This window comes from Mytilus californianus, unplaced genomic scaffold, assembly GCF_021869535.1.
Source record: "Mytilus californianus isolate M0D057914Y unplaced genomic scaffold, xbMytCali1.0.p SCAF_3, whole genome shotgun sequence".
NCBI classification, from domain to species: Eukaryota; Metazoa; Mollusca; class Bivalvia; order Mytilida; family Mytilidae; genus Mytilus; species Mytilus californianus.
In genome coordinates, this window is record NW_026262679.1 from 25,902,265 (window position 1) to 25,912,500 (window position 10,236).

The following is a 10,236-nucleotide window of genomic DNA, read 5'->3' on the forward strand; positions in this document are numbered from 1 at the left end:
CAGAATCAGTACAATATGTCTGTTTCCCATTTGAGAGAGAACCTGTAAATTTTCAAACGCTGAAGGTTTTCAGATTTTTACGAATCTGAGTATGGAGAAAGTTCCGGAACTAGTGTTTGTTATGAGTGGGAAAAGAAAATCTGGAAAAGACTATGTGGCATCATTAATGTGTAACAGGTAACATGAAGATAAGCTAACTGTATTAGCACTAACACATTAACAATAAATGGTTATGGCAACAAAATACAGACAAACAGTACAATAACATGAATATCTACAGGAGTGACAGTCAGAGGCGGATTTAGAGGGTTTTTTAGGGGGGGGCCCGGGCCCCTCCTTTTTTGGGAAAAATTTGGTTGATTATATAGGGAATCACTGAAGCATGACTGGAGCGGGCCCCCTCTTATGCAGTCAGTGGGCCCCCACTTATGAAAAATTCTGGATCCGCCACTTACAGTGGATAAGCATGATAAGTATGTTAGAAAAAAAATGAATAAAAATCAAGTATCCCCATCTCATGATGAACTAATTCAAAAAAGAGATCAGCTTTTGCAGTGAATATGTATAAAAAAACAAATAATAAACATCTTTATAATGATTATTGTAAATGTAAAAATAAAACCAAAAGGGAGGTAAACAAAGCTAAGTCTTCATATTTTGAAAATAAAATAGAAGAAAATAAAAATAATCCTAAAAATATCTTGAAACAGTTTAAAAGTATGGGTTATAGTACTAAACAGAAAGAGAAAAGTAAAGTTGTACATAATATTATATAGATAATGTAAACTGTCATGACTCAAATACAGTGGCTAACTATTTTAATAACCTTTTTACAACTACAATGCATAGCGGATAATTTAGTATCAAAATTACCACCAGTTCCAAAAGTGTTTGATATCAAAACAGACATATTTAAATTTTTTTTATAACACTGTTAAGTGTAACGATTTGAGTTTTAAATTAAAACCTGTGACTGAAGAATATATTTTTAAACAGTTACAACAACTCAATCCAAGTAAAAGTACTGGATTAGATGGAATACCATCAAGGTTTTTAAGAGATGGCTCGAGTATTTTAGCAAAGCCAATTACATATATAGTTAATTTGTCGATAACTTCAGGCATAGTACCTGATGAGATGAAAACAGCTAGAGTGTGTCCTATATATAAGAAAAATAGTAGGTTGGATGTCGGAAATTATCGACCAGTTAGTATTTTAGTAGTAGTTTCTAAAATTGTTGAAAGATCAGTATATTCACAACTTGAGAAATATCTGGTGGAAAATGATCTACTTTATAATTTACAATCTGGTTTCAGATCTGCTTATTCCACAGATACATGTCTTATTCATTTGTTAGATCATATTAAAAATGAATCTGCTAAGGGACTCTATACTGGAATGATAATGTTAGATTTGCAAAAAGCCTTTGACACGGTCAATCATCATATATTGTGTAACAAACTACAAATAATGGGTGTCAAATGTACTAAATGGTTTGAATCATATTTATGTAATAGACAACAAAAAGTTAGTATTAATCAGGTACTGAATCTGATTTAAGATATATTACATGTGCAGATGTGGGGTACCACAAGGGAGTATTTTAGGACCACTATTATTCTTATGTTATGTTAATGACATGTCTATAAGTATGAGTAAAGACTGCAAAAATTTATTTTATGCTGACGATAGTACCATACTATATTCTCATAAGAACCCAGAAGTTATATCTGAGAAACTGGGTAAGGAACTTGAATCTTGCAGCAAATGGCTTATCGATAATAAATTATCACTTCATTTGGGGAAAACAGAAACTATTCTGTTTGGGTCAAAACGTAAATTGTCTAAAATTCATAACTTTGATGTTACTTGTAATAATCACACAATTTCATCTCAAAATTGTGTGAAATATTTAGGCCTGAATATTGATAATTCTCTTTCTGGAGAAAAAATTTTAAATAATATTATTCAAAAGATAAATTCAAGATTGAAGTTCCTATACAGACAGACCAAATGTTTATCAGAACAATCTAGAAAGACTTTAGTTACAGCTCTAATTCAATGTCATTTTGACTATGCCTGTTCTGCATGGTATGCTGGTGTCAGCAAAAAATATAAAGATAAGTTACAAGTATTACAAAACAAATGTGTTAGATTTATAAAAAATACTGGATATAGATCAAAAGTTGACCATAATGTATTGAATAGTATTGGTTATGTTAATATTGAAAATCGTGTTAAACAATTGAGATTAAACCATGTTCATAATATCTATTACCATCATTGTCCTAATTATATGTATACAAATTTTACAAAGGTGAGACATCTTCATCATCATTTCACACGAAATAGTGAATATAACTTCTGGGTTCCACCAGTAAAGAGTCAACAAAAAGATACATTTTATTTTAATGACATACAAGATTGGAATATGTTGCCAAATAATGTTAAAAAAATAAAGAAAATAAAGGATTTCAAAATTAGTGTTAGAGAGTACTTTACCAAAAGTTATAGTGTGGCCTCATCAGACTTCTTTTTATATTATTAAACTCATTTTTTATTCAAATTATTCTTATATGAATTTTTTATGTCATATTAATTTGTGTGATATCTTTTTTGTATGTCGAAACTATAAGCCGTTTACATGAAGGGACCCCATTGGAAACAAGCTTTAAAGTTTTCATGGGTTATCCCTGATAAAATATCAGCAAATTTTTTCCATGCAGTTAAAGATTATCTACACTCATAAAATGCTATTATATTTTACAAAGTATGTGTTAGTAATGTCTTTATGTATCGTATATATTGAGTATTGTATTAACTCATATGCTTGATATTTTATTGAATAAAATATTATTATATTATTATTATATGGCTTTTCGTGCTATTAAGAATGCATTGTGACATCATAATTTCCATTGAAAAAGCATGCATAGTACGAATTCATATGACGTACGAAAACATATCATCTGACGATATCTTTTGACAATGAGTTTTTTACCAACAAGCATTCATTTAACTTCAAGTGATTTACAACAATTTTTATACGACCGCAAAAATTAGAAATTTTTTGGTCGTATATTGGTACCACGTCAGCGTCGTCAGCGTCGTCCGAGGACAGATGGTTTCCGGATAATAACTTTAGTATAAGTAAATAGAAATCAATAAAATTTTAACACAAGGTTTATAACCACTAAAGGAAGGTTGGGATTGATTTTGGGGGTTATGGTCCCAACTGTTTAGGAATTAGGGGTCAAAAAAGGGGCCCAAATAAGCATTTTTGTAGTTTCCAGACATTAACTTGTGTTAAAGTGTATGAATCTTTCAGAAATTATACCACAAGTTTACATACTAGAAAGGGATGGTTAGGATTCACTTTGGGGGGTTATGTCTCAAACCATTTAGGAATTAGGGGCAAAAAAAGAAGGGTTTTTCTGGTTAAAGGACAATTGAGACAATTTAAAAGCAGTGTAAGGGAGGTAATCCAAATCAAATTAAATAACAATGTTTGATTACCTCCCTTACACTGCTTTTAAATTATGTATTAAGCAAATGATGATTGTCTGAGATACTGACCATAACTTGGTGGAAAGAATTATTTTTTGGAATAAGGGAAAGGGGGGAGGTGAAAAAAATTGGAGGGGGACAATTTTTCTCATTTCAGATTTCAGAAATTAAAAGAAAATTTCTTCAAATATTTTTTTTTGGTGGGGTTAAAATTCAACAGCATGGTGTATTGCACAAACGCAAAAAACTGGGTAAAATTTTTTTTTTTGGGGGGGGGGGGGGGTCAATTCGCATAGTGTATTGCACAAAAGCAAAAAATTGAATATAAATTCAAATCATATAACCAATTTGAAGTTCTTTGACTACAATTATTCTGTGTCAGAAACCTATTATGTGTCAAAAATCTAATTACAATCCAAATTCAGACCTGTATCAAGCGTGAATAATGTGTCCATTTTGGTCCCAACTTTTCAGGGTTGGACATCTGCGGTCGTATCCAGCTGTCCTCAGCGAAGCAATTTATTAATTCTGTTGGGGAATTACTATTTAGAATTGATATAAGCAAGTTATATGATAAAGAAAGTAATTTGTTGTTCAATTGAACATTATTTAATTTTTTAATGAGGTTTCTCTCAAATATTTATATGAAAAAGATAAGGACTGCTTTGACAAGAAAAAAAATTATTTGAGCATGACCTGATTAAACTTCTTGAGCCCCCTTTCCCGTTTTTAGTGGAAACAACCACAGGACACTTTGAAGCCTTCAACAATAAGGGAAATGCATAACGTATTTATCAGTAATCTATTAAAGGTCCAGGCATGACAAAATGTGAAAAGTGAAACCTACCTGTTGACTAATGATTTTTCTATTAATGTTCCATCCTTTTTTTTTTGCTTTTATTTATATTGAAAGTCTACCTTTGCACAGTGTTATGTTTACATAACAATAGAAAAGCAAGAATGGGACAACAATCAACATGGTCACATCCAATTTTATTAATGTGTGGATACCCTATTTCAATTTTTTTTTTAAATTTGAAAAAATAGGCTACATGCATAAACATGTCTATTCATTAAATTTATATTTAAAATAATTTGATTTGATAAATTTTCAGAATAGGAAAACACTTGTGTAGCAGTGTCCAGTTGTCTGGTCCATTGAAGAAACAATATGCTGAGGTATGTTGGAATTTTACAAAAGTCTGCATTGTTATGCCCTAGCTACAATGATATTATGTTTTCTGATCTGTGGATCCACCTGTCTATCCGAAATTCCATACCAGGTCAAAGTTTTTGGTCATGTTGTTAACCATGATGCAGTAGTCCCATCAAGTTGAGAATTAGTACATACATGTATATGTTGATATTGATGTCAACTTTTAATTAAAAATACAGTTTTGAGCAGTGAATAACTGATAGTTGGAAATTAGTACATTCACAGCTAGGTCTTAAGTTTTTGGTTAAGGTGGTTTACCATGAAGCTTTGGTCACATCAACTTGAAACTTAATACACATGGGTTTACATTGTGATGTGAACTTTAAGAATTAAATAAATTACAATTTTGATCCCGATTTCACTTATCACTGAACATTGACATAGGATAGTGCTAACAGGCATGGTGTCCTAAAGACACATTCTTTGTTTGGTTATAAAAGTTAAAAGATATAGTTTTGATTCCTTTCAAGAATTATTAGCATGATTAGTTTATGGTTGAAGCCCCCAACTACCATTATTTGCAAAACAAAATTTTGAACAAACTTTTGAAAAATGAAAATAAGTAATTAAGAGTTTATTACTTCCAAATTTTTGGGGAAATGAGCAAGTAATAAGAAATTATACAATTGAGATCCCCTTCTGTAAGTTTATCCAACCATCTAACAAGCTATGTGTGGAATGAGTAATCTAAGGCAGTCAGGGGTCAAAATTAAGATAGATAGAATTTTTTAATAATTTGTCAAAATGTAGTTTACATCATGCTTTTTTCAAAAATATAATACAAAGCACTGTACATTCAGAAATTACTGCGATGTTTTTATTAATGCATATAATGATACTGGCTAAGATTCACATATAAGAACTTGCATTCTGATATCAGATACTTATATCTGTATGCAGAATTTCGCAATAATTAATCTTATATGTTTGTCCATTCTTCAAAAATTGCAATAATAAATGCAAGCAATAATTTCTGAATTTACATTATTGGTCAAAGAGCTTTTTTTCAAGCTACATGTAAACTAAAACTGTCAGATTTTGTATACATTATACATTGTTATACATGGAGGAAAAGAAAACTAATCAATAAATTTTAAAATGAGAAGATAATTTTCACAATGTGCTTTCAAAATATAGAAATGAAATTTGGGGTCATTGGACTGATTTTCTTGCTAAAACCAAATTGGTTAAATATTTTGATTCCATACACATTCCTTGAGAAAATTAAGGTTATCTAAGTTATCTCCCCTTTTATGGCAAAGTTGGAAAAAATCAAAAGAACCATTCAAAAAATGTTATAGTATCAACCCTATAAGTTATCCAACATGCTGTTTCAATTACTATAAGTAGGAAAACTTACAGAAACACAATGAAAAATATCTTCAAAATACTCTTAAAGGCCAACAGCTTCCAAACTTAAGGAGGTTAGGCAGTCTTTTTTGTGCAGAGATGTCCATTCTTGCATTAATGATAGGATGGATACAATGAGAGTAATGCATGCTTTTACAAGCAAACTTAGCATTTATTCCATAGAAACTAAATCAGTATATCTCATTTTTTGTCTCGCTTTGACGGAGTCAAAAAGCGAGACATAGGTATGCTGTTGTCGGCGGAGGCGGCGTCAACAATGTATTAGTTTGTGATAAGGTCTAGTTCATGGTGAACCACTAGTGGTAGGTCAATGATATTTGGTATGCAGTTGTATTAGAATTGGCACATCTCATTACCATGGAGATTATTTGGCCCCGCCCCCTCAGTCAAGGTCTATTGACTTTGAAACTTTTCATAGTTAACATGTATTAGTTTGTGATTAGGTCAATTTATGGGGAACCACTAGTGGTAGGTCAATGATATTTGGTATGCAGTTGTATAAGCATGGGCATATCTCATTTCCATGGAGATTATTTGGCTCCACCCCCTTAGTCATGGTCTATAGACTGAAAATTTTGCTAAGTTTACATGTATTAGTTTGTGATTAGGTCAGTTCAAGGGGAACCATTAGTTGTATAAGCATTAGCACATCTCATTTCCATGGAGAATATTTGGCCCCACCCCCTCAGTCATGGTCTATTTACTTTGAAACTTTTGCTTAGTTTACATGTATTAGTTTGTGATTAGATCAGTTTAAGATGAACTGCTAAAGTTAAGTCATTGATATTTGGTATGCAAATTTATTGGCATTTGCAAATATCGTTTCCATGGAGATTATATAGCCCCTCCCCTGATCATGGTTCATTGACTTTGAAACTTTTACATAGTTTACAAGGTAATGTTTGTGTTTAGGTTTGTTTAAAGGGAACAACTTATAATAAGTCAATGGTATTTGGTATACAGTTGTATTAGCATTGGCACATCTCATTCCATGGAGATTGTTTAGCCATGTACCTTCAGTCATGGTTCATTGACTTTGAATATTTGCATAACTTACATGTTAAAGTATTGCAATTTTAATTTCAACATTTGCATTATCAGATTATAAAAAGGCGAGACATATCTCTGTGATAACAGTTTATTTAAACTACATGTACATAATCTTTCAACCACTAGTTTAACTAAGAATGTCCATCCTAAGTTTATCCTTTACTCCTATTGATTTTCTATAGTAAACCAAAGAGTACATTTTTTTCTTATTGTCAGATATTGTAATAGATCACATACAGCATGTACAGCCTTGGGAAAATTGTGAAAAAATAAAAGAGTATTATTTGTCAGAGGTAGACTTTGTTTTTACGGGGGTCTGTTTCATCAGGATTATATTTTTCTTGCAGGATCATAATTTGAATTTTGAAAAACTTATGGATTCTTCAGAGTACAAAGAGAAGTTCAGAATTGATATGATTAAATGGGGTGAAGATAAGCGTACAGAAGACCCAGGATTCTTTTGTCGCCTAGCAACATCTAAAAACAATTTGAAGAAAATTTGGATTATTACTGATGCCAGGAGAAAAACAGATGTAGAATATTTTAAAGAAAACTACAATGGCAGGACATTCAAAGTGAGAGTATGTGCAAAAGAAAGTATCAGAGAATCGAGAGGGTTTACATTTACACCAGGTATTAGTAGTTAACATGAATCATTTTACTTCACTCATAGATTCTTAAATTATGTATTAATGCAAGAGTAATTATTGTTTATTTAATTTTTACCTAAATGTAAAATCTTTCCTTTTCACAAACATGTTTGTATTGAATAATGAAAACAGGGAAATCATTGAATTTCACAAAAATATTCCAGTGCTAAATAACCTTTTGTCAAATTCAGTTTTGCTCAAATCTGAATAAGTATAGGTATTTTGTCAGTCCTTTTTAGCTCACCTGACCCAAATAATTTCTATTTTAAAATTTTTATGTCAGACGAAACCACTTCTTAAAGCAGTTTTCTTTGTTAGAAAAAAAACATCGTTTAAAAGATTAATGCAGAGTAAAAATTAAACAACCAAGTACAAATGCATTCAAGACATTATTGGTAGATGCATGTCTTGGATAAATCTTAAAAGACAACTTAGGTTGACTAAAAAAAGACATGTTATATGTGTATAAAATATATACCCCCCCCCAAAAATTGAAAGAATTGCATTATTTTCATGTAGATTCTAATAAGGTTTACTTTGCTGAAATTATATAAACAACAACGAACATTTTATTGAAATTAATCTATGAAATTTTGAAATAAATGCCAAACTACACTGAAGTGATTATTTAGAGGTACAGGTATCATTTTGAATACCGTTTAAACAAAGGGAAAATATTTAAGATGGAAAATATTCTGTTACAGCCTTTACCAAATTGTTTTGTATTATTTATATTTCAGGTGTAGATGATGCTGAATCTGAATGTGGATTAGATGAAGGAGTTAAATGGGACTATTTAATCTGTAACAATGGTGATCAGGATCAATTAGATAAAGACATTGGCTGCTTATTGACACTTGTACAAGAAAAACTATGTGATGTGACTTGAGAAGTTTTATTAAAATGTAGAAATTAAAATTGTCTCAGATTTTGTAGAGATGAGTACAAACCATTTTGCATGCAATTTTGATCCAGTATCAAGGTTTGTAATGGCATTACATTACAGAAAACTACAATCACTTTGAAAATACCAATGTATGTCTCCTTCAGTACTCATATAATAAGGATATGTGTCCATTGGACACAATACCCTTCCAACAAACAAAAAATTTAAGTTGATGTGACAACAACTTCCATGGTAAACTATCTTAAACTAAAACTATTTAAATTGATACAGGACAAATTTTAGGATGCAAACTGTAAAACACTTGCCCCATCTAATGTAGGATGTGCATAGAATTCAATATTGTAAGAAAATTGAGTTTGCAATAAATATATGAAAATATTTGTTACCTTCCTGGCTTCTAGGAAGGGAAAAGTAAATAATTCCTATTGCAGGTAGTTAAATTATAAATAATAAAGTGACTGAAGGGTTCTGAAATCTTTGTCTCACCTGCAACCATGCTGTCAGTGAAAAAGGATAATGTTGACTGCCAAAAATAAAATAAAATATAGAAAAATGAAAAAGAAAAATATAAATTTTGCTCAGGGATGCTCTCTCTTGATCATGAAGAAGCTCCTATATAAGATTAGTAAAATTTCATGAAGGTTGAACAATGTACTTCAAATAGTAAAATGTTTAACCACAGTTTGTCTCACTTGCTTCACTGATTATGGTTGAATTTATGTTGAAAGTCTTTAAGATAGAGGTTTTACTACAAGTATCACAAACTTAACATTATCATTGATCCAGGTAAATGAGTTCAAACTGCCCGACTGACATGTACATCATACAATTATTCCATACACCAAACATAGTAAACCTATTACAGTGTCTGAGAAAAAGACATCCATAAAAACATAGCTTTGACCAATGAGCCATGAAATGAGGTCAAGGTCGGGTGAACTTTGCCAGGCAGACATGTCAACCATGTGATCATACTTGACAACAAATTTGGTTAAACTAATGCTTGTAATATCAGAGAAACACCTAATTTTGAAATTTTGTGGTGACCAATGAACCATGGAAAAGAAGTCAAGGTCAGATTAATCCTGCACAACATACATGTGCTCCATACACCAGATATTCTTGATCATTTAGTTGTAGTATCTGAGAAACGGACCTCACTATAAAATCATACACTTGGCCATGACCTATGCTAATGTGGTTGATTGATTGATGTATAACACCACTTTCAGCACTATTTGCTATTTCGTGACAGTCAGTTTTTTTTGGTGGAGGAAGCCAGAGAGAACCGCCAACCTTCGGCAGGAAAAATGAAAATCCTAGTCAATTAAGATTGGAGTCCATCCCTCCTGCCATGTGTGGGGTTCCAACTCGCGATCACAGTGTTGACAGGCTAGCAATACAGTAAACTACTTAAACCACTGGACAACCGTGGCCTCTGAATGATGCTGAGGTGAGATGAACCCTGCCACAAAGACATGTACACCTGACAATCATTTCATACACAAATAAATGGGGAATGTGTCCATGGGACA

At 31.6% G+C, this 10,236-nt stretch overlaps 1 protein-coding gene across 1 annotated transcript; it reads left to right on the forward strand.

The window, feature by feature from the left end:
• Nucleotides 1-34: 34 nt before the first annotated feature.
• LOC127734223 (phosphomevalonate kinase-like) lies at nucleotides 35-8,712 on the forward strand. The gene is made up of 4 exons (XM_052243990.1): nucleotides 35-177; nucleotides 4,623-4,686; nucleotides 7,492-7,777; nucleotides 8,535-8,712. Exons 1-4 carry the CDS (start codon nucleotides 92-94, stop codon nucleotides 8,681-8,683), a joined length of 585 nt encoding a protein of 194 aa, XP_052099950.1. The 5' UTR covers nucleotides 35-91; the 3' UTR covers nucleotides 8,684-8,712.
• Nucleotides 8,713-10,236: the final 1,524 nt, after the last annotated feature.

Coding starts and splice junctions, on each gene's coding strand:
- LOC127734223 (XM_052243990.1), top strand. CDS start 92: ATGGAGAAAGTTCCGGAACTAGTGTTTGTTATGAGTGGGAAAAGAAAA. Junction 178..4,622: donor GCATCATTAATGTGTAACAG/GTAACATGAAGA, acceptor ATAAATTTTCAG/AATAGGAAAACACTTGTGTA. Junction 7,778..8,534: donor AGGGTTTACATTTACACCAG/GTATTAGTAGTT, acceptor TTTATATTTCAG/GTGTAGATGATGCTGAATCT.